Below are 25423 nucleotides of genomic sequence, written 5' to 3' on the forward strand. Positions count from 1 at the left end.
ACAAGCTTCCTAGGACCGGTTTCTGGAATTACAGCCGTCTTCAGCCAGGCTTGCTTGAATCCAGTGGCAAAGTGAGCAAGGGACTCACGTCTGAGCATACCCTGCCAACTTATGGCGAACAAAGTGGTACAAAAGGGGGTGGTGATGGACGGAGCATCTGAACCAATCAAACACTCACACCCAGTCAACAGATCTGGGTTTAATCCATCACCGTTCTTGAGCCCACTCTGCCACCCCAGTTCAGACATGGCCATATGCAAATCAGTCTGACCCTGTGCCTCATGGGAACAGTCCAGCCCGAACTGCCAAGCCTCAGAGGGGTGGGGGCTTGTCCAAGTTTAAGGGTCCGTTCAGGATCAAGGAGGTGCGACAGTTTTTGATTTTGTTGGAAAATGGAGAATGGTGCAATAATAGACAAGTGGCCTTGAATCAGAGAGGTGGTCAGGGCTGCGGCATTAGTGAACAAAGGAACAACACCTTCATGCTCTTGAGTGATCAGTTCTTGAAACCAAATATGTCTCACATAAAGAGCAGCTGAGTTTTATTATCCACTTTGATGATGGTGATGGATATGTTCAGGAGAATGCACTAGGGTGTATGGAGACTTTAGATGCCTCTAGCATTGCTGCAGCTATTGTTGAAGCAGTTCAGAAAGCTGGACTGGACAAAATGTGTTGCACAGTGCTATGCTGGAAATTTCATTATGAGTGACTGTTTTAATGGTGTCCAAGCAAAAAAAAAGAGATATCGCATCACTAGCAATTTATATACACTGCCTTGCCGATCGACTAAACCTTGTGTTAGTGCAAAAAGTAACTAACATATAACCAGTAAACCATTTCTTTTCAATATTGAAAGCAGTTTATGTTTTTCTTTCTCAAAGTTCACCAAGGGATGAGCTCTTTCTGAAAGCTCAGAAAGAGAGTAATCTGTATGTAATGGAACTAGAAAGACTGTCAGGTACACTGTAGTTTTACTGGTACTCCTATTTTAGAAAAGTACAGATGTGATTTGAGTTTATTATAGTTGTTCTCTGTGTAATAAAATCACACCAACGTGACAAGGAGGCTAGTTCAGAAGCCAAAGGACTTCTAAAGAACATTGAAAACTTTGGTTTCTTGCTTACATTGCAGAGTATGGTACTCATTCTACAAACAAATCACAGTCTATCTGAAGTACTACAGAGCAAAGACCTTGACTTGCTCAAAGCATGTGATCTAATTAAGGAGGCAAGAAGTGATTTATTGAAACTCCGTCAAGACAGTCAAGACAGTCAGATGACCAAATTGTTGAATCAGGCTAAGGATTTAGCAGAACAGTGTGGAATTGAGGTTCAAGAAAAATCCAATCCAAGGGCTCCACCTTTGAAATACCATAAACTGAGTAACAAAATTGCAGATTATTTTCTCAGTACCTCTGTAGGTAAAATATCCCGCCATTTTGAGGTCTCAGAAAGTCAAACTTCACTGAACTCTTAAAGTAAAAAGTTTATTTCTCTACTGTGGAAAGATTTATAAACACGTTTGATGCTCAATTTACAGACAACGTGGGCCTCATGTCTGTTGTCGGAATGTTCAATCCAAGAGCTGCAAATTGTTTGGACTTTAATTGTTGACAAATATCCAGAAGCCACAGTAGACCGAAGTCTTTTACAATTCGAATTGGAAACTGCAAAATCGTATCTTTCAGATAACAATGTAGCAGGTATTGCCGCCGTCTAGCAGTATCTCCTGTATTTACCTGGAGCGTATCTTCAGGTTTTGGATCTATTACATCTAGTTCTTACATTGCCTATTACTACTGCTAAAATGAGAGATTTTTCTCCTGTATGAAAAGGGTAAAACATTATTTGCACAATAAATGTAAAGAGAAGAGACTCAGTGATTTAATGAAAATGGCTTGTGAACCTAATGAGGTTAAGCAGCTAAATTTGAACGAAGCCATCAACAGATTTGCTGAAATGCGCCACTGGAGGTATCTTCTTAAACATGTTCTTTCCCTCATTCAGAGAAGCAGCCTCAGAGAAGCAGCCTCACACTTTGCCAAGCAAACAGAAGTTACTCCTCAATAAGCCTCTATTCCCCTTGAGGTCTATGCCACCTGAAGATATCTGCCAGTGATTTCAGAAGTCAGTAACCTATGCAGGGGCAGGAAGGGAGCAGCCACCATGCTTCTAAGCACTATTAGCAAAGCACCAACTTGCAGTCCATTTCGTTTCTTTCTGTCACAGTGGATATGCAGCCTCATCACATCAGCTTGCATTGTGTAGAAATATGGAACCAGTATTGCAAAGCACTCTTAGGCACCTTGATGTGCTATAGACAAGCACTTGCTGTCCTCCTATTTGTTCTCTCATCAGGACAGGCAATTATTAATACAACAACTAATCTTTCTACTGTAGGACAGTAGGATCTGCTTCTTATGGATACCCCCACTTTTTGCTTGACGTTGCACTGTTTTTGACTCGTCTGACTGGGATCCTGTTAATCAGGACCCCAGTCTATCTGCTTTTTCCTTTAAATTGACATACATGTACTTTGGTACACTCCCGATTGGATACTGGGGTACCGTTATAAGTCCCAAGTATATGGTACACATGTACCCAAAACACACAAGATGATGGACAGAATGTACCCAAGGCATAGGTACCCCAAAGTCCTCCCATGGGCTGAAGCATGTATTATGCCACCCACGAGAGACCATGCAAAATTGAACTACAGGTCTGCTACTGCAACCTGTGTAAGGTGCTGGTGCTTGCATCACTTACTTAGATATAGGTTCACTATATCTATTGGTCACTACACTTAAAAGGTATAAGTCACCACTATGGCAGGCCGTATCAATCCTGAAGGCAGAGTGCTGGTTTTTGTGTGAGAGGGTGCCCCTGCATGAGCAGAGCCTCTCTGTAGCCTTCGGAGACCATTCTCTTGGGTTGTCTGTGACTCAGCTAGACATATAGGTAGAAGTGCATTATAACCTCGCGGTGAATGCTATCGCGAAAACGGCTGCATAGAAACATATCGTGTTTGGTATCAAACACCTTGAAATCATACCTCCACACCGGTAACAGGTGTGGGAGGTATGATTCCGCACTTCTGAAGCAATCTTTGTGGGGTTACTGGGCTCTCCGGTGCCAGCCTTCTCGACCCGGACAGCACAAAATGAATGCTGCCGACCAGAGACACGTTTCTGCCTTCCTGCTGCTGAGCCAAGCTCCAGCAGAGGAAGGCAGCACAATAGGGAGGTGTGACTGTCTCCCAGACAGGATTTATTGTATTGGGGCTGGGTGGGTGCACTCTGAGAGTGCCTGAAAGTCTGCACCTGGGGCACATTTGATGTCCCTGTGCATGTTCCAGTTCAAACCAGTTCTGGGAGCCATTGGCTCCTGCTCTGGCACAAAACTGGACAAAGGACATGGGAGTAACCTCCCCTCTGTCCTGCCCCTCCCCTAGGAGGGTCCCCTTTTGTACCCTCTCCAGTGGGTACAAAAGGGCTTACTTGTCTGTAAGACTTTAGATTTTCAATGGACAAGATTCTACAAGAAGAAACCACTGACCTTCGACCGTCTGGATACTCTAGACTTCGCTGGACCTCGACTTCATCCCCCTTTCCGTCCAAAGCTTTGTCTGTGCCCTTGCTCTACACAGGCTCTGCTCTGCGCAGGACCTGTGGTGCACTAAGGACAACTGAAGAACCTCCCTTGGGGTGAAGTAGTCACTCCCCTGCATTTGCAGGCACATCAATGCAACTGACCGGTTTTCTGCTCCAGAGCTCCTGTGGACTCCTAAGATCTCAGCAACCCAGGAGGTGGGTTACAAAGGTCCCTGAGTTGATCTGCCCTCTCAGCAACTTTGAGGCCAGTATCCCTCGTTGGGACTGCATAACCTGAACCCCTGTGCACCATGTCCATTTGAAGTTGCATATGCTTCTTGGCAATTCCCGAGATTGTGCATTGGTCTCCGTGTAGTCCTGACCCTGAGCAGTATTTTCACCAAAGAACTCCGGCCTCCTTGCACCGAGTGCTCTGTGGTCTGGTAGTTTGCAATCTTGCTCGAGGTCCCCTTGCGACTCCTGGTCATTCAGCCTGTCGGTCCTCCTGAGGGTCATCTTAATTTCTGTTGGGCTTTCCTGGTTGCTCCAGACATGCCCTGACTCCCCATTGCTTGGTAAGTCCCCTGGACCTTACTGGTCCACACCGTAACCTGCTTGACCTTCCTGTGTGGGTTGCTTTTGCCAAGGCTTGTTGGTGCTCCAGCCGGACACCGACCCCTCAGCACTCATCATCCTTCATGGGACCCCTCGCATCTGGCTCCTGGTTGTCGTCGACATCTCCTGGTCCTTGTGGCTGCTGAGTTAAGCATCCCTTCTTCACACCTGTAGCACCGACATCCTTCCTTCCAGAATCCAGGCTTGGATTCCACCGGACCCTTTTCACGTTCACAGCAGCAGTACTTCTTCACAGCCCTCCATTAAGAACGACTGTGGTTTCCGACACCATTCCAGACCTATGCACCTCTTGGATAGGTAACTTGGGTACTACGGTATCCACCAGTGGGGTGGGTTTCCAACCTCTTTAGTTCCAAAGGGTTTGCTTGAAGTCCTCCTAGAAGGGTCCTTAAACTTTAAAATTGCAACTGCGACTTCCCCATAGAATTGTACGGAGCTCACGGTCGTGTTAGCACACTGCACCAGTCCTCCGTGGGTTCCCTATCTACTCACCTTGGGTGGTTCCTTGGGGTCCCAGCAATTCTACGTGCTCCAGACCTTTTCTTGACTCAAGTCGTGATTGTTATACCACTATTTTAGCATATGGTTTGGTCTCCCCCTGGAGCCCACTGTGTATTGTGCTACTTAAAACTGTTCTATTGATCTCGTATTGTGTGCTTTGTGTTCTATCCCCGTGTAGAGTATAGTAGAGAGTGTTATATTATGAAATACATATTTTTATATAACTACTGTGTGGTTCTTCTTTCATTTGATTAATTCAGGAGGGGATATTCTGGTAAAACAAGCTGCTTTACATTCCTTCAAAACTAAGCCTGAAGGCTGCTCTCCACAGCTACCGCTAGGATAGCTTTCTAAAGATAATTTTTTACCTCATACATCATAAGGATCGTTTGGACTGGTGCAAGGTGCCCATTTTAATTAATGGACATCATATACCAGGCCAACTTCTCACATGTACCATTCAGTATTCTATTCAGAGATCTGTATACAGCATCTGTGGCACTGTTAGCCTATTTTAGATTGTATATTAGTTGAGCATCAACTTACCCTCAAGTCAGTCTCTACATAAGAGGATGCCCTACTTATCACTAGAACCAACTGCTGTTCATACCAGCAGATACAGTTCTAGATGGGGACATGTGAACTGTTGGCCTCATTCTATCCAACTAGTCAGTGCCTTCTTCTTTCCAAGGAAGCTGAGCAACAGCATCTCTTTTTATTAGTAATGCAGTACCAATATGACAGCTAGATTCTTCGTCCATGTGAGTAAAAAATATCCACTTTTTCATAACGCTCATTAAATTGCTAATGGAGATATAATAATCAACACAAATGTACTGTACCAGTGATGTGAATGTTTTCTATAGAAGAAATGAATGATAGTAAACCTGAAAAGGTTCAATAGCTCCACAGGTTTAGAAGTATGTATACCATGCCATGGAAAAGAATGCTCCTGGGAGAACTTGACCTGCATTAAACACTGCTGTTAGCTACATTCCAAAACTTAGATCTAATTACATGGTACTCTTAGATTCTAAAACAAATGATAAAGTTACCTTGTTTTGAACATTATAGGCCCATCAGTCTTCTCATGTTATAAATTATTTGATATTGATAACCGCTGATTTCAACTTGACTAGTGTATTCTCCATTGTTGGGCATTATTTGATAGGCTTGTAATCAAGGCTACATTATCTTAATTGTAACCTGAAATAATGTATGCCGCTGCATTTTTAATAGGATTTGAAATATTTATGTTTTAGTGTACTTCTTTTGTATTTGTAGATATTTTCCAGCCTCTGTTTGTGATGTAAATAAGCAGAAGTTAGATGCTTCACTTCCTGTGATTGCACCAAGTCAAAGATCATGCAATGTTGCATCCTTTGATTTCATGGGGGTCCAAAGGGCAGGTGATGCCACTTCCTGTGATGGTATCAGGCCAAAGTGCATGTGATGTCACTTCCTGTAACATCAGGCAGGGGTCACATGGCATGTGATGTGACTTCCACTACCCCAGGCATTTTGATGATTCGACGTCCATGTCTGTTTAGCCCCTTTGGAACATTCCACAGTTATTATTGTGTATGTTTTCACTGTCACAATTTTAGCGCCTGATTGTCCTTGAATGCTGTTTTATTTTCTTAGCGTGGCTCTTCTACCCACATGGACGTCGATTCACCAAAATGACAGGGATAGTGGAAGTGACATCACTCACCCTTTGATATTAATGATGCCTTAGGAAGTGGAGTCATATGACCTTTGACCCTTAACCTTTCGCAGGAAGTGTTGTCGCATGACCTTAACCCTAATGACATCACAATAATTAACATTGTTGAAGTTCCATAATAACTGCATGATGAATATAACAACACAATACAGTGTCAAATTTAAAAATCATCTATATTAAGCTGCCGACATATGTCAATGGAACCTTTACCATATTTGTAATAAGAAAGCAAAGTGATTCTGACATCTTCTAAGGGGCGCTGGGCGTGGTGGTAGAGAGGTTTACGCCCCAATAAAATGTTGATAAAAAAGTGCACTTTATGGGTAAAATGTGCATTAAGTTGGCAAAGAAGCCATTTGCTCTGAAAAGACACCTGACAGTCCCCATGACTAGACCCCATTTTGTTTTTAAAATGTCCTACGTGTGCCTGTTATGTTAAAAGAGGTTTTATAAGCGCTCAGCTACTCGGGCAGAGTGTCCCGGCGCTATCAGACCTAGAGGACAGAAGCAGAGGAACCGGCGGGTTTATTGTCCAAACAGCCATGTTTTGAGTTCCTTCCTAACGGTGAGAAGGCTCTCGGTCTTCCTGAGAGACAAAGGCAGATTGATCCAAAGTTGAGGTGCCAGGAGTTTAAAAGAGCGGCCCCCGATGCGAGCTCGCTTTATCACCGGTACAGTGGCCAGTGATAACGTAGCGGATCGTAAGGCTCTCAACGGAGAGTAGAAGCCTATTCTTTTCCTTAGATAGCGAGCGCCCGTGCCGTGGAGAGCTTTAAACGCCATGGGTCTTGAAGGAAATGCGTTTACGAACAGACAGCCAGTGAAGTGATTTAAGTAGGGCAGAAGTTTTGGACCTACAGCTAAGGCCGAAGATTACTCGAGCGGCATATGACAAAGTTACCTCCATTCCTGGTGCCAGATTTTTGTCATGGGCACCCATTTTTCCCAAAACATTACATACAATATTCCAGATTTTTGCCGATACTGCTGCTCAGGAACAATGGGCGACCCTTATGCCAAAGTTACATCTAGCATGTCGGGGACAACACTTTGTCATGGACTGACCGACTAAAATATGCCACAGTTGTCCTCAGTTATGCCAAGAATTTATTCCAGTGTTCCAGAACCAGCATTAGGCCACAAGTGCCACCTATGCAAAAAATGTCCTCAAGTGTGCCAGCGCCAGCATTTTTCCACTGGTGCCTCATGCAATGATTTACCTCCAGTGTGCCAGCAACGGAATTTTGCCGTGAGTATCCCATATGCAAGTATTGCCTCCAGTATGACAGTGACAGCATTTTGACAGCAAGCATATTAACACATTCTGAGTCATTCTCAGTTACATTCACATACACTCACTCTCATTTATTCACTCACTAATTAACAGTCACTTGTACTCATTTATTTTCACCCAGTATCTTGCACTCACTCTTACCCTGACTAACTCACTTGCACTCCTTTACTCACTCTTACTCACTTATTCTTTCTCACTCATTCACACACTCATAATCTCACACAAACCCACATTCTAACACATACACGCTCTCTCACACAAACTCTCTCTCAACCAAATGAACGCAAAAACATACATTTAAAAGCATTTTATTTTACATCCGTAAGGTACTAGTAAAGGACCCCATCGAGATCCTGCTGCTCCACTTTTTATTACACTTAGGCCCATATGTATAAAACCATTTAGTATTTCTTACTAGACTGAATTGCTTTTTCAGGCCATTAAGAAATGCTAAATATGCTTTCCATTTGTACAAAAGCAGAACTACAGTTACAAATTGCGAATTCTACCCTGTGGATTTTGTGATTACCAGAAATATGAGATCACAAATAAGGATTTCCTATTTGCGATTTCCTAAGCACATGTACAAAGCATTTCCTGAATGTGAAATGGGCATTTAGGAAATGCTATTACCATTGAATCCGAATCGATGGCAACCATATGCAAAATAGAAAATGGCACCTAAAATGCAGTTTGCCATGTCATGTGTGCGCTCTCTCCCCAAGGCCATTGCAGCGCCTCACACGTGCACTAAGCCCATAGGTATGACTGCTTTTGCAAAACCATTTGTACCTTTGTGCCTCTGGCCCATAGGAACGAATGTTTTTGCATTTTCTAAATAGCGATTTCCTAATAGCAATTGAAACTCTGTAGGAATCGCTATTAGGAAATTGCAATTTTAGTACATTCCATGTTGCATTTCATAAATAGTGATTTTTTATGATTATCTATATTGGCAATGGAAAAGTTTCATACATATGGGCCTTAATGTTATAAAAGAAAACAGCAGAAAACAAGGAGTATGGACCCTGACACTTAAGACCCCTGTGGTCTTAGGGCTGGTGTTGGGTTCTCTAAGGCCAGGAGTCGCAAAGAAAGTGCCAAGGTACATGACCATGCTCAAGTGGTGGGATTGACGGTGCTCCTGGGTATTTTCCTTGTACTTTTGTGGAGGCCTTCAAACCAGTATGCATATAGGAATTCAGAAACTCCTACAGTTTCCCTTTCCAGCCTGGAAAGGTTCGTATCTTTACTTCAGCCAGGTGCTGGCATAGATCCTTTCCCACTGCTGGAAGGTGAAAAAAGAAACAATAAAAGTGTATTTGCAAAGGGGAATCCATTCTCCCTCTGTCGAGTTCTCTGCCTCTGAGACCTTTGCACAGGTGAGTGAATTCAAAACTTGGAAATCATATGATTTCCCGTGGAATCCCCATGAAAACACTACGCCGAGCATAGCTTTTATCCATGTTGATTACAGTCTGTGGGCCCGATTCACAGAACTGACTTAAGACAAAATCCTAAACTTACTACTTTTGGTATTCACAGAAGTTAGGATTTTGTCTTAAGTTTGTCTTAAGACAGACTTAAGACAGACTTAAGACAAAATCCTAACTTAAGTCTGTCTTAAGTCTGTCTTAAGACAATCTTAAGACAAAATCCTAACTTCTGTGAATACCAAAAGTAGTAAGTTTAGGATTTTGTCTTAAGTTAGTTCTGTGAATTGGGCCCAGCATTCGGGAATTCCAAAAAGGTGGAAAACTACCCTTGGACGTAGGTTTAAAAATATGAATGGAGTTTTACTACTATATTTGTGAATCTGGCCCCACAAGCTGAATGTAACAATGCTATTGCCTTACATTATTCTTTATTGATAATTAGATTTTGAATTTGCTTGCCTGTCATCCTTTATCACTCATGAGAAGCACAGAGGGAAAGTGTATTTAAAATGTATTTTTTAATGCAGGTACAATACTGAAACACACAACAAGCTGTTTAAAAAAGTTTGTTTAACTGTTTTCATTTTTTATTTAATGATAAGAGTGTGCTTTTCGCTACTAAATGTATGTATTTTACAGGTAAGAAGGCATATAGTCAATGCTCCCATCAGTTGCTGCAGAAAGTAAACAGTGCTCATCAGAAGACTGTTTGCGTCTGCTCTGGGCATTGCCTTTGCTACCTTAGACTCCAGAGCTCACAAAGGCAGCCTCAAGGGTCCCAAGAGAAGCTAGTGGCTGCAGCTGTGACCCCTGGCAACCCCTAAATGACGTCCATGCTTACCCAGGCCAGACTGTGTCCCTTGCCCCCTCATTGTCAGTGTCTATCTCTCCTCCTTTCTATGTACTTTCTCCTTAGTAAATAACTTTGTGTGCCCATGTTCATATCTACCTGTTCCAATGTCAATATCTCCCTACACGAATGCCATCCCATCTCTCCCTGTGCTAGTATTTCCTTCTCTATTTTCCAGTGCCAGTATCTCCCTGTCCCAGTGTCAGTATCACACTGTTCCACTCTTAGTGTTCTCTGTCTTGCAGTCCATCTCTCCCTCTGTTGATCTTTACCACATATTACAAATGAATACAAGAATGGACCTTGTGTGCTACGGTGGTGGAAAAGAAGATTATGAGCTTGATCTCAGGTTTGGTTGACAGAGTAAATGTAGGCTGGGTGGCGGGGTGCTTTACGTCCTACATTCTGCTTTAATTCCACCTATCAAATTTAGAGATGTCGGTTGGCCTAGCGGGCATCTGAATACATTGGCAGGAACCACCGTTAAGGCAAACATTATAGCTGTCCCCCTACCTTTCCCAACGTTTTTTATTTTTCAGAAAGTAACTTCCAAAGTGGTAGTTTGTTTTGATCGATAAAAAATGAATGACCCCCCCACACCATGGCAGTTTTCAACCATGTTGTGGGCGTGATTTTGTTTTTCTACTGTCCCTCACAGCCAAGATATACCTGGCGGTGACGTACAGAAGAAAAGTCATCTTATCACCCACTGTTAATTGGGGAGATGGTATGATGGCTTACTTTTGACGGTCCCCACTCCCTCAGGTTGTTGAGGAAACTTTACACTGATTGAGTACACTTTACTCCATTGGCCTAAACCTAGTGGTCCGCCCACCTCTAAATTGGGTGGGTGGACCGCGAGTTTGGTGGAGAGGGTCCTTTATTGCCAATGCGGTGGACTACCATCTCCACCAAACTCTAAATCAGCACCTGTCTTAAGTTAGTTTAAAAAGATATTCAATGCATAGTAGCCAAAGCATGAAACGTATTTAAAAATGAATCACACGTTCACAAAATTGGGAAAGCTCTTCATCCAGAACAATTTGCTATGCAATGTTTCACATCTGGATCATATGTAATATAAACCGACTGAATTTCAAGTTTACAAAACTGACTTTGTCACTCACGCATTTTTTTTTTTTTGCTAAAGACAATTTGGATCCCAACAGATGAAACCAAAAGCAGCCATTCCATGTTTTCATTTATTTTTAATGTTACATCACCTTAATTTTCGTCGACAGTCCGCAACAGACGACACAAGACGAACATGAACAACGATTTACACAGGACGATTTTAACATAATCTAGCTAGATATCACAGTGTCCTTTTATACAAACATTGACAGAGGTATAGCTGAGGTGATCCCTCAGGGTTATTGCCCCAAACCCTTAGCCATTTTCACAAGATTTTCAAGGATCTTGTTGAACTCTGTCTTGAGGGGCTCCATCTGTTGTTGTGTCTTTTCAAAATAGGTCCTGGGGAAATAAAAAATCAATTTAGTTATATACATAATGTACTTTATAAATCTTTACAGTGCTTTATCTCATAACCTGAGGAGTGCAAGTAGGGAAACTAGGGTGCATATTTACATGAAAATGGCGCAGCGCGATGCAACAAGCAATTTTGCTGCATCGAGCTGCATCATTTTCAAAATGCAGGGATGTGCCGTATTAACAAGGATATGATGCATCCCTGTGTTCACACCAGTGCTGGCGTAAAACAAATTGCCTAGCGCCAACGCAGGCATACCTGCACCAGGGTGCAATGGTGCCTGTGTTGCAGGGAAGATTGTGTTTGTAAAGGAAAGGACACCTTCCTGCACAAAAACAATAATTAATGGCGTTTTACTCCATCTATGTGTGCTGCAGAATGCAGAACACATAGACAGAGCGAGAAAAAAGGAGAAATAAAAGTGCGTCTCCTCGTTGCACCACATTAACACCTCCTTTGAAAGGTGTTAGTTTTTGATGCTGTCTCAGATTTACAGATCCTTGTAAATCTGGAGCACTGTCAGAAAGCCATGGGTGTTGCTGGGAACACTGACCGCAATACCCACTGCACACACCTTCGAAAGCGGCTTAGCGTGACCTTGTAAATATGGACTTTCATAGAGCGCCACCGGAGCGTAAAAAAATGAAGCTCCTGTGGCGCTAGGGGCTTGTAAATATTCCTCTAAATTGGGAGATGGTTCTCTCAATTCATATGCACATGGTCCAATGAGAACTTCCTGGATTCCTGATGAGAAATATGACATGTGTGCTACATCTCCTCAATGACCCCCCAATGTGTTTTATATTCATTACATTTCCAGTCAAGTACTGACAGTAGAAGTATGGAACACACTCCCTAGTCAGATCTGATCTGTCTCCCTTCTTTTGTACTTCAAAAGTGAACTCCAAGCCCACCTCTTTCCACCTGTAAACTATAATAGTTGATGCCACTTATTCCTGATCCCTCCCATTGCATACTTGCCACCACAATGTTATAATTCTCCCAACCTGAATAGGCACCATAATCTAAATATGTAAAATTCTTGTTATTTTGCTATGTTTTAACTCCATGTACTAAATAAGACTTTGCAAGATCTGTGTCTACTTCTCACTACACACCAATCCTCACTATCCAAAAAAATACTGTGCCGGGAATGGTAAAAAGCTTTTTTCATTTTTCAGCTTGGCATGGATGGCACTAGCTGATCCTATGCTTAAAGATTTTTCTGTAAAAATGGCAAACGACTTTGCCACTTTGTAACTCAGTGTGGATAGCACTGCGCTATTCCTATTCCTAAAAAACAGACATTTGAGGTGAGGAAATTCAGGGTGTCACTGATGTTGTAGGGTGGTCTATATAGGAGCTGCTCTCCACCAAAACTTGGGAACTATCCGGAGTTCCTTGCTTCCTTTTGTTTGCATAGTCTATGCTGCACTCTTAGCCTGAAAGGGTATTGTTTTGCCTTGTGCAGGCTGCTATTTTACCTATCCAAAGTTGTAGTACTGTGCTTTAAGTGGTAAAAGTGCTGTGTTGCTTTTAAGTTCGACATGGATGGCCCTCGCTAATCTAAAGGTTAAAGAGTCTGCTTAAAAATGACAAAAGACTTTGTCACTTTCTAGCTCAGCATGGATGACACTGTTCTTATCCCATGCCCAAAAAACTTTTCTGCAAACAGACATTTGAGGTGAGTGAATTTAGAGTGTTGCTGGTGTTGTAGGGTGCTCTATATAAGAGCTGCTCTCCACCTAAACTTGGGAACTACCCAGAGTTCCTTGCTTTCTTTTTTGCATAGTTTATGCGGCACTCTAACCCTTAAAGGATATTGTTTTGACTTATACTGGGTGTTCCTGTGTGCCTGGACAAAGCTGTACCTCTCTGAAGAGCTCATAACAATGCAAAACATGTGTTGGGGTTGCTTTTGTTTATTACAGGTTTGCTTGGATGGTATTCTACCAATCTAAAGCTGTAATACTAGGCCTGGAGTGGTAAAAGGCTTTTGTCATGTTCAGCTTGGCATGGAGGGCACTAGCTGATTCTATGCTTAAAGACGTTGCTATATAAATTGCAAAAGACTTTGTCACCTCCTAGCTCAGCATGAATGTCAATATGCTAACCCTATGCCGAAAAAGTTTTCTCTGCAAACAGACATTTGAGGTGACCAAATTCAGCGTGTGGCTGGTATTGTAGAGTGTTCTATATAGGAGTTGCTCTCCACCTAAACTTGGGAACTACCCAGATGTCTTTTTTACATAGTTTATGTGGCACTCTAAGCCTGAAAGGATATTGTTTTGACTTGTGTCTGGACAAAGCTGTCCCTCCCTGAAGATCCATAATGAGAGCAAAACACTTGTCAGGGATTACTTTTGATCGTTCCAGGTTTGCTTAGATGGTATTATACCAATCAAAAGCTGTAATACTGGGCCTGGAGTGGTAAAATACTTTTGTTGTTTTCAGCTTAAATGGATGGCACTAACTGATCCTATGCTTAAATACTTTGCTGAAAAAATGGAAAAATACTTTGTCACCTTCTAGCTCAGCATGGATGGCATTGTGCTAATCCTATACCTAAAACATTGTTAGACAAACAGACATTTGAGATGAGCAAATTCAGAGTGTCGCTGGTGTTGTAGGCTGCTCCATGCAGTAGCTGCTCTCCATGAACTACCCACAATTCCTTGCTTTCTTTTTGGCATAATTTATGCTGTACTCTAAGCCTGAAAGGATATTGTTTTGATATATATTCACTGAAAAAAACCAAAGGTTAAATGGATGTTATAGTTAGGCTGAAATGTTACTCATACAAAACCACAGAAATTCAGCAGGTATAGTTACATGAGCTAACTATAACTTATGCCACCACAATGCACTGCTTATGACCACATGGTCAAGGTAAATAAATTGAGTGCCATTAAACTGGGTAATAGTATCCCCAGCTACATACATATTTACAGCACTTAGAAGAGGAATCTGCAGCGTTAAGCACTATATTGTTTATTATTATCATTTGTGGTAGTAGTAGACGTAGTAGTATTAAGCCAATACTTTAAAGTTTGGCACAATGGGAGATTCTCTTGTTAATAGCACTTAAACGGATATGTGCATTCAAGAAACTAGTATGCTGCTCTCCGAGTTGTTCTGTATGGGATCAAGAGCCATGTCTCGAAAGCAGCACACGGCCCTTCTGCCAGTGCAGTGTTTCCTGTGTCCCATAGGGCCAGTGCAGCGTTGAAGGTGAATCGAAATATCCCTAGTTGTCCAGTGCTCAGCTGCAGAGGACATGGGGTGACAGGGATTTCCCCAGACCATTGAAGAAGCGGTGATTTTTGACTGCCATGACCATATATATATATTATTTTCGTATTGTGGGCTCTAAGTCTTTTCATCCCTATAAAAAATGTAGTTGGCAAGGTACCGATGGTTTCTTCTCGATCTACCTGAACACCACCGATGCAAATTCTGCTGGTAAGCCTCATCAGACCCATTGATTTATTCCAAAATGCTACTGGCATTAACTGGAGTGTTGCTGCAGCAGGGACACGCGATGTGCTGCAATTCGTAGGACCTCTTTTTCAGTAGGCATGTTACATGTGCAGGGAGTCTGGTGGGCCAGGGAGACCAGGTGTCCGCCCAGCCCAACGTCCATTCATGGTTGTCTTGGACCACAGCCTCACAGATGCAGCTCTGCTTTAGAGGCGGTTCGCACGTGGGAATCATAGATTCCTTCTGTTACAACAATAGCAGTTGGTTCTCAAATATTCCTCCTGTGTTCTTTTAGAAGCTGAGATCTCTGGGAATCGTGAGCCAGAGCTCTTCGGGAGTTATATTTCTTTATATTAGCTTGATTGAACTGAGGAGTATTCTGAGCTGCATACTGGCAGGGTTTTATGTTACCCAACGAGGACATTCATTCATCAGCTCCAGGCTCAGACCCTGATTCCAAAATTAAACATCCTTCACAACGCGGTTAAAACACCGCGGTGCCATTATGGTGCGTCTTTTACAGCGCAAGTCGTCTTGCGCTGGAGGGCGCTCTAGACTAAGGAATAGTAGATTTACTATTCCAACACCTTCCCTACTGTACGTAGGCTGAAGTTGGAATAGTAAATCTTACTATTCCTGAGTCCAGCACCCTACAGCGCAAGGCGTGGTAACGACTTGCGTTGTAAAAGATGCGTTGTGATGTACCGCGATCATTTTGATTGCGTTGTAACATCATACATCCGATTCCAAATATAGGCCAATGAGTCTTCTGTCATTTCATTGTGATATCTAGATAAAGTGATAGGACTGGGACCCTGAAGGGACAGGAGAACAGATGTGTATACGTTTTACATAGCACAACTACTCCACAAAGGGCTTCTGGGTGCTAGAGAGCAGTAGCCTCATAGGACGCATGGCATTGTTAGTTAGTCGGGTGGTGCCGGGAATGTCTGGCGAGCTCACTGTGGCCCCCTGAAAGTGACAGCAAGACTTAAGGAAATTAACACAAGCATTTGCAATGCAATGGGTCTCGCATTTGCAACAGTTGGATCTATTGGCATTGTAAATGATAATGCTTTTTATTTATATGTTTGCATAACTTGCAAGCGCTACGTAAACACCGCTTACAGGTTTTGTAAAAACATAAATAAAAGGCATTCTCATTTACAATGCCAATACCTCAAACTCAAGCAAAGGCGAGCCCATTGTGGCACCCGCTCTTTAGATTTTAACATGGTAATTAAAAAAAATATATATGCAAAATGTTGTGAGCTGGAAAGTTAGCATTTAGCGCTATATTATATCTGTGATAAAGAAAGAGAAAGTGGAGAAGGAAGGGGAAGGTAAAAGAGAAAGAGTGTTTTAAGGAGGTTAGAAGAAAGAAATAGAGTGTTAAGAGAGTGTTAGAGTACAAGAGGGGAAAAGTGCTGTAAGCCAGTAACATTTAATAGATGGTGCAGTGAGGATAAGAAAAAACGGGAGTGGTGTGATCAGTTGTAGAGGAGTATATCGTGTGTGGTGAGTGACTGGGAAGAGAAAGAGAATTGGGAGGACACTGCAGTGAGGATAGAGATATCACACTTATCTTCTAGGGCCATTAAATAAGAACCCTCAATGTAATGAGAAACATGCTGGTGGGGCTAGAATGCTACATTTGACTGAGGCCTGTTTTAGATCTGTAAGTGATGCAGCAGGAGAAAGAAGCAGTCGACAGAGATGTTACTATTTGTCGCAAGCAGGGAATGGCCTAGCACAGTAAGAGGAGGGCCACTGGAAGTATACAGAACTGGAGTCTAAAATGATGCGGCAGGGTGACTAAATTATGGGGCAACAGAATCAAAATTATGCAGCAATAATCTGGTTCCTCTTTGTTTTAAAAGCAGCTCAGCAAAGCAATATACTGCGTTTCACATTTATTACTAACGTGTCGCTAAAGCAATGAAGGATTTGAGAAAATAGAAAAAGATGAAACATATAAAAAAAATTATTTGTCTAAAGTCGCCCTGTGAGGCTGTAGCAGCCGGCAGCGTGTGTAGCAACGAACGCTGTCTAAGAACAGTCCACCAATGAAGACACACAACACCGTCAATGGCAAATAAGACGGAAGCAATGCATGACGTAGTCAAAAGAGCCAAAAAGCTTAACAAAAGCCCAGTCGTCGTTCAACACTAATGTCCGAATTTAAAACGCTCAAAAGTTGTTCCAACGAGGCTATCCAATGTTCCAATAAATACTCAACAATAATCCAATGACAAGGAATATCCAATTACGGCAATTTCTTCACATTAATCTGTGCCTGCTCGTATTCAGTGTAGGAAAGGCATGCAAACAAAGTAATTCCCAGGCAGAGAGGAGGGATCCTTATGTTTGGTATGTATTTGCAGGACAACATGTACAGCAGAGAAGGGCCACGGGCTGGACTATCACACGGGCCATCAGGACGGTGTTACTGGGCCTACTGCCAACTCCTAAAAAATAAACGAGCATCCACACGGCCCACAGGAGAGGCCGAGCCCCGGGCATCAGAGAGCGGGCCTTACCTGTCGGCGCGGCGGGCAGCCCCACACCGCCTCCGGACCAGGCTGGAGGCCGCCTGGCCAAGCATGGAGCCCGGCCGCAGGGGATCGGTTACCTGCGGCCCCGCGGTGAGTTTCTATAGCGAGGTCTGAAACCCGAGGAGAAGTCACCTGGGGGAAGGTGCACTCGCGGCCAGGCCGGCACAGATACAGTTACGGGCCCTGCACTGGGAGAACAAAAACACACATGCAGGCATGTGTCTCTACTGTCCCATCATAAGCATTGCAGCCATGGCAACACGAGTGAGTAACGTTCCATCAAAAGCATTTGGCAAAAAGGGAGTGTAACGAGGCCGCGCGCAGACCCCCCTCCTGAGGCGGCTCGCGCTTCAGCTGCCTGCCACGGCGCTTCCCAGAGAGACAGGAGATTGGGAAACGCGCGCGCGCGGCCGGCGCCGATCGCTTTCCACAGCGTGCGCGTGACATCTCCTGTCTCCTGGGAAGCAGACCCGCCAGCAATAGTATCGCGCCTGCGCGATGGCATATGGCTTCGCCATATGCATCGCAGGCGCGAGACCTAAAAAGAGCAAAAACATGTACTTACTGGGCTTGTGTCCCCAAATCCTGGGCTTGGATCTTCTGCACCAAGTCTTGTGTGCCGCTCGTCAGCATATCGGTGAGGGAAGTGAAGGCTTTAGAGATCTCGTCATACCCAAACATGGGGTTCGGGGCCTCCCTCTTCACCACGGCAGCTGCTCGGACGGAAAAGAACAAGTTAAAGCGGAAGCCATTCCTTGAGAGGAGACAGAATGATGCTGCATTCGCTCTAATGTCTGGGGCAACAGAAGTGACGTCATGACGCACCCATGAAACGCAAGGCTGATTCCTTGCTCGCGCTTGGACACTCAACGGACTCTTTTTTTTGCTGCTGACAGGATAGGAAATGACGGGAAGTGGAAAGAAGAGAAAGACACAGCTGTCAAAGTTCTGCTTACTTTTTCCAGGTCCCCTGGGGACAGGGAGAGCCAAGAGAAATACAAGCCACGGAGACCAGTGGCTACTCCTGGCTACTAACTGCAGTCCAAAATCAAACTGATGAATGGGTCGAAGTGCAAGAGAGGTCACATTCACAGGTGAAATGAGAAAGGACGGAGAGGGCGAGAGTTTCAAACTAGCTCGCCATTCAATGAAAACGACATCGATACCCAGCATGTGAGAAGAGCGACCTTTCTCGCACAACACATACCACAAACTAAACTTCCTATGGTGCTGAATGAGTTAAACGTCATTCTTAGCGTCCACTGCACACAAAACAGCACCCAGGTGCTTTCTTTATTAATTTACAGTGTGTTCTGAGTGCTCCTCAAAGGTTTCTGCGAGACTCATTTAAGTGGTTTGTTCCCTTGTTCCCAGTGTCGCTCTTGGCCATAGTTGCTTCAAAGTGAATGAAAGCCAGCATGAGGTTTCTACTAAAAACACCTAAATACATGAATTCATGGCCGCTTTCTCTCCGGATATTGTGTTGGTTAGTTACTGTTTTGTGCATGTGGTCAATGCGGCATGTCAACCTTGAGTTTAGTGGAGTCAGCTGAGTGATTGTGTGTGGACAAGAGAAAGGAGGCGGGTGATTGTGTGAGTCCATGAAGTGGCGTGGAGGGGTGCTGGCACATGGTAAAGCGGCTATCTGGAGCTGAATGTAGAGTTAAAGGAAGGTAGTGTTCATGGCTGGACTGGCCGTAGTTGGCACCAGGTGTTTTCCCTGTGCTTTTGGCTCGGTGGGGCTGGTATTGGAGTAGTGGGGCCTTTTTTTTGTTACTGGGGGCTGGTTTTGAAGCAGGGTGGGCTACCATGACCGAACCGCGCCCCCATTTTACGCCTGTTCATGTCCTCCTGGATTGTAAGCGTGGTTTTAACATTTTTGCAAGTGCTTATTATGTGTCATCAGTGTTTCAATTGGTATCTCCCATATGCCTTCCTTTGCAGTGAATGCTAAACCCATGTCTGCTGAAAAATGCCCTAGTGGCCTCGAAGACTATGCAATATAAAAATATTATACGGCTCAATTCACTCTCTAAGACAAACACATCCACACCAGTAGATAGCCTTTGGAATGCTCCCCACCAATGCAACCCATCTTTCAAGCATTTCTTTATTCACAATTGACAGCAGAACACATTATAAAGGCTAAGCACACCTTCAGCAACACAACCAAACACCAGAGCCAAGTAGTTGGGAACGAGATGTCCAATTCACAACTATTCATCCTAATGGAGCAAGATTAACAACGAAGTCTGATTTACCCTTTGACGGGCAGAGTAATGTCAGTTGGGATGGGGAGGGGATTACCTCCTCCACACCGACAGTACTCTGCCCACCAAATCTAGAGATGACCACCGGTCCAGTGGTCATCTTTGTGCTTTGAAATGAACTGCTGTTCCAGCTGCCTCTTTCAATGTACTAAAGGTTCGGTGGATGGCTGCTGTCGGATTTGACATTATGTCCTCACCGCCAGGTTTTTACTGGTGTTTGCAGACAGGAAAAAACAGACATTGCAGCATCCACCCTAAATAGTTCAGGAGGTGTAATGTCCTTCCTTCAACACCCCCTACCCTGTGGGGGCGTTGAAGAAATTACTCGGTCGACAGAGCCAGTGGGGTTCTGTCAACAGAATACTTAAGGTCCGCCCATCTCTAAATGAAGTCTGGTAGACCGAGCGTTTGGTGGGCAGGGTGCTTTATTGCGTTTACAAAGGTGTATCCTATCAGTCAAGCTCTAAATTGGGCGCAACATTTTATAGTCAATCCAATGCCAACACATCCCGCAAATAGTCCTTGCTAAATCAAAAGCCACATGTGGGGACCCTCCCCTAAATCAGTGGGAACCATCAGCAAGCACAATACTGCACAGACCTTTGTTACACTTTCCAGACATAAAGATACATGGTATCTGAACAACCGTTAGTGAGAAAGCTTAGAAGCAGGTAGAAAGGCATACTCCACACCAAAGGGAGCTTCAAGGAGCCATGCAAACAGTGGTATGGCTGTCAGTGGGGCAAGAGGGGAAGTGATACAGGAAATCCCTGCAACCCATAGGGTTCTGCCTTTTAGTACCCAACCATGGGCAGTTGAACCCATTTCCCTTGTTTGCATTGGGACCCTGGCACCCTTGTATACAACATAACAAGGCTTGCTAGGAGGCGGGAAGCCCCATGTCTTATCTGTCTCCTGTCTGAAGCCTTACCTTCCAGGCTGGTGACTGCGAGCAGCAGGAACGTAAACACAAGAACCTTCATGTCTGTAGTGTGTCTGTAGACGTTGACCCTACCAAAGCAAAAATTACACAAGCATGAAATATCGAATGAACAGTAATCTGAATACGCCACTATCTATGCTGATGGAAAGACCCTGATTATTAAAGCCCAGAGGAATTACTTGATCTCAGAATCTTAAGCAAACCATGTTATTTCTGTTTTCCAAAGTTTCTCCTCGGCAAATAGGGAAACCCTAAGTGGAGATGTCCACAATAAGTGCAAGCTAAATTATTTTAAATATTTTAAACAAACTGAGTTTTCTATTTTATAAATATATTTTAAGCTTTACACCTTGTCATTGAGTTATGTTACATATATTTATAACGCGAACGAAGCCTAAAGGGGTATGGAGAGAGACTATCAAGCAAAGAAGTGTGTCTTTAATTTCTTTTTAAAAACTACTGGGTCCTGAATAGACCGCAGGACAAGAGGAAGGGCAAGCCAAGCCGCTGCAGCCTTCGCAGCAAAGGAGCTGCCCCTTAACCTCTGATACTTGAAGCGAGGGACCTGGGCAAAGCAAAGGGACATGGATCGAAGGGCTCATAAAAAGAGAACCGTCTCTGCAGATAGAGAGGGCCGCACCGTTGGAGAGCACGATGGGCCAGAACCAATGATTTAAATGTAACTCTGTCCGCCACGGGGAGCCAATGGAGAGATCGCAGTTGATGGTGAACATGTGACATCGTTCAATACGGCCTGATACCGTAAACTACGAGTCTCCTGAGGGGTACTTCCATGTGGTTGCAAACTAAACACGACAGACTTACAGTATATCACTATTAGTAGGATCGTCATGGCTAATGAGACATGTTTTTTACTCTCACCCATTACCCGACTTCCAGGCTCGCCTCATTCCCTCATTGCTGGCCACCTCTCTACTGAGGTGACCTGAGCTCTCAGTTAAAATGGATTCCCGCTCGCTTCTGCTTATCACTGACTTTACTGTAGTGCCTCGAGCACATCGTACATAACCAGCACTACAAGGGGGAGTATTATCTGAGTGGTTGCTAAATTGAAGCGGCTGTTTTACATGCTGTTGCCTTGTCTGTCCCAGACACAAACCCATCCTGTGTCCCTGTGTTTGCTCCACTGCAGATAGAGGGAGAGGCCTGAGCTCTCTTCCAGTTCGAGGCAACTGTATTGTGCTAGCTGCACAGCCAGGGGGTAAAAAGGCACCCCCAGTCCTAACTACCGATCTCGGGTGTCCAAGCAGCCCTAGCAGGCAAGCCCTGGGTACACTTCAGAAGGAGGGGCAGTTAAGGGCAAGATGGAAAATAATAACCACCGGCAGGCAGGCCTGGTAGGCAGGAGCAGGGGTCAGCATGCCTGGCCGTGCCATACCCAATGTCCTGCCCTGACTGGGAATGCCATTGCTGCTCCACCAGAATGTCTCATTGGGTTAGGTGAGGATGGGGGGTGGGGGTTACTGAAACCAAAGACAGTCAGTATGGAGTAATATTACTACCTTTAACAGTGGCAGCGGACAGTGGCGTGACGCAAAATGATATGCTCCCCCACCCTCCCCCGAATGTGAAGAGGGACCATAGAGTCTCCCATATCTCACAGATATGCCTTGGCTTTGGGCTGAATGGCGACCCCTGAAGAATATGTGACGTTACAACGCCACATATTACATCGCGGTAGATAACAACGCGGACGTTACATCGTCCGCGTTGTTACCACGCATGGTATTACAATGCAAGTTGTTTCTACGACTTGCACTAGATGGCACGCTGGACTTAGTAATAGTATAAATTTCTATTCCTACTCCAGTTAGCGCAACAGCAGGGAATGTGTTGGAATTAAAATCCAACACATTCCCTGGTGTTGCACGCCATCTAGCGCAAGTCGTTGAAATTACTTGCGATGTAATGCCATGCATGGTAACAACGCGGACGATGTAACATCCGTGTTGTTACCAACGCGCGTGGTACTAACACCGTTGTAAATGCTGTCTCCCCCCCTGAAGGACGGCGAAGCCCTGAGGTGGCCTGCGATTTAGAAATACACATGTTAACTGAAGAAGTGAAGTCTTTTTCAGAGATATTACCATTCGGCCAGTCTCTCCTTTGGTCACCACCACACAGGCTTGCTTCACTTTATGAAACACTGCATCTTGGGTTATTAATGTAATGTAACCGACCAAGGCTCAGCGCTAAACACAGTGCAGGGCTTGGAATTATCATCATAAATTGAGAAAAATGTTGGCATCCAGTAAAGGTTTTGTGGTAACACCGCTTTTTCAAGTGCAGGCTTACAGCATCAGAGATGACGGTAAACAAAAATATGTCGTAAAACAAAAATAAACCACAAATTGTCTCAAACTAACAAATGAAAAAGATTGGTGCTCAGGATAAATGCTTGAAGGTACCTGGTACGTGTGCTGCAGTAATTCCTCATTTTAAGAGCAGAATGGGTGCACTAAAAGCCCACCTGTACGCCAAGACTGCTAGTGGGGTTCACCTCCTAGTTATGCGCTCTACCCAGAATGACAGTGTTTGTACCCCAATAATTCTTATGGCGAATCGCAGCCCGAGTCATACTCGGGGCCTTCTCCCTACACTGCTGTTGCTAGCAGCCTGACAGGGGTTTGCAGTGTCCCTCGATGCACACCCTTAAGCAGGGCTTTAAGTAGGATGAAAATCAGGGGGGACTCTCAAAGGGGCATGGCCAATGCAATTAAGGGCTGGCTTAAAATACCTAAGCTAAAAATCTGTGCTTATCACAGTATGCCGCCCGACTTGTATTTTGCTGTTTCTGTCATTGCATCCAGTTATATGATACAACAAATAACATCATACCTACCACAAGTAGGACTATTGGCTTTGTCAATGGTTGTTAGTTGCATAAGATAAATAAGCAGCAAGTATGGCTTGTATATAATGTTGAAAAAGCTTCCATTTAAAGCCCCGGTGACACCACGACAATGTTGCTGCTCCTGAGTTTCAAGAAGAGAAGGGAAATCCAGAGAGAAAATGGCTCTTTAACGGATTTCCCTTCCCCCACCACGCTCACCTGGCATGACGTCATGCCGTAACTTCTCAACTGGTGAGAAGTGAGCAGTGTGAGCGCGCGCACATCGATGTGCCTGCTGCCACTGCAGTTCGGAAAAAAGCGCGCCGCCTGTGCCAGGGCACAAAACAGAGCCCGGTAGAGACCCGTTTTGAGGCCGCCTTTAAAAATTCTGCCGGTGCTCAGCCCACTTAAAGCACTGCCCTTAGGAATGTTTCGTGCACGTGAACGACCAGTGACGTGGTTAAAGATTGTACATGAGTCCATGTTGGCCCCTGACAGGCTGGATGATCCTCGCACACAGCCACTGAACACCCATATTTGTACAGTTTGGGGCCCTCAAAGCCTTTTTTACAATCAAACATGTCTGCATTAAAACAGTTAGTTAGTTCGGTACATTTTCTACACGAATTTGCACGACTTAATGAATCACATGGGGTGACACGCGCACAGATTACCTTTAAACATACAAAAAAAGGACTAGGATTTAAATTCGCCCTTTCTGCACTATGGTGCGCATTTCATTTTTTACTACCTTGCCAATACTGAATATTCAAGTATTTGTTAGAAGCCGAATATAGATTTGAACAACATTCTTATAGCTAAGGTACCTGTTAGCAAATACAAGATGCGTTTCTTTTATTATCTTATTTTCATCAGAACACCTTGATGAATAAATCTATGCATCTGGGAAACACCAGATTATGCCCAGGCAAGGTTTTGATCCAATGTGCAAGTTTGGACCGGTGGTTTAATTTTACTTTATGGATTTCAACAGCAGCAGCATTGATAATTCTGCTTTGAATGTGGAAAAGTGTATTGCTGACTCCAAATACCGGAATATCTGCACACATTTTGATGCAACCTTATATTTTAACTATGGCCCACGTGGGTCTGCATATTTATTAAAATAATAACTTTAATAAACGCCCAACTATAGTAACCGTTACTCTGCTAAAAATACAAACACTTTTTGACTTACCATAGCGTACTGAACTTTCAGCAAACTGTCATAGCTGGCCTTAATTTGTAAAACATGACCACCAGGCTTTTGATAGCAGTCAAACCAACAAGCCTGCAAGGCAGACCCAATAGTGCATAACGCAGAATCTCTCACCTGTGTAAAGACGGTGGCTTCAGGTTAGGTCCGGGCAGTGTGACATTCAGTGCTGTGAGGTGCTCTATATATACCAGTCAGCTGTTTGCATGCCCGCCTCTTCTGCCAGGTCACCCTTTACCCGCCCTTACTTCATTGAGTGATCTGTCTAGCCCCTGCCCCCCCCCCCCCGGCCCAGCCACCAGTTATCTCTGATTTGCTGAGTGTGAGTCTGCCCAATCTGCAGGATTAAAGATACCCAACAACAGGTCAGAAGTCCAAGGATCAGTGTCTGTGGGCAGCAAGTCAACAGGCAACAGAATGTGGCAAAGTTGCTTCACGTCGCTGAGTCAGGTGGCAAACATTGCACGTAGCGTGGAACCTTTGAATGGAGGCCTGTTGGCAACCTGGGGTGTTTCCTCACAGGCTTAAGTTCGTAATAAGCACGCCGGGCTGGGAAGAGAGAAAATTACATGGCACATG

General features: G+C 44.2%; 1 protein-coding gene across 1 annotated transcript; it reads right to left on the bottom strand.

Annotated features, from left to right (window-relative positions):
* Positions 1 to 11222: 11222 nt before the first annotated feature.
* APOA2 (apolipoprotein A2) lies at positions 11223 to 25095 on the bottom strand. Its single transcript, XM_078670249.1, has 4 exons — positions 24962 to 25095; positions 20763 to 20842; positions 18127 to 18274; positions 11223 to 11510 (listed from the first exon to the last, which is right to left on the bottom strand). The coding sequence occupies exons 2-4, from the start codon at positions 20812 to 20814 to the stop codon at positions 11408 to 11410; spliced, it is 303 nt and encodes a 100-aa protein (XP_078526375.1). The 5' UTR covers positions 20815 to 20842; positions 24962 to 25095; the 3' UTR covers positions 11223 to 11407.
* Between the last annotated feature and the right edge of the window lie 328 nt (positions 25096 to 25423).

Source organism: Lissotriton helveticus, chromosome 12 (assembly GCF_964261635.1).
Source record: "Lissotriton helveticus chromosome 12, aLisHel1.1, whole genome shotgun sequence".
Classification (NCBI taxonomy): domain Eukaryota; kingdom Metazoa; phylum Chordata; class Amphibia; order Caudata; family Salamandridae; genus Lissotriton; species Lissotriton helveticus.

What these genes read in the sequence shown, in the direction of transcription:
- APOA2 (XM_078670249.1), bottom strand. Translation starts at nt 20,814, where the DNA reads ATGAAGGTTCTTGTGTTTACGTTCCTGCTGCTCGCAGTCACCAGCCTG. An exon ending in CGCAGTCACCAGCCTGGAAG is followed by an intron (nt 18,275 to 20,762) that starts GTAAGGCTTCAG and finishes CCGTCCGAGCAG; the next exon opens with CTGCCGTGGTGAAGAGGGAG. An exon ending in GATTTGGGGACACAAGCCCA is followed by an intron (nt 11,511 to 18,126) that starts GTAAGTACATGT and finishes TTATTTCCCCAG; the next exon opens with GACCTATTTTGAAAAGACAC.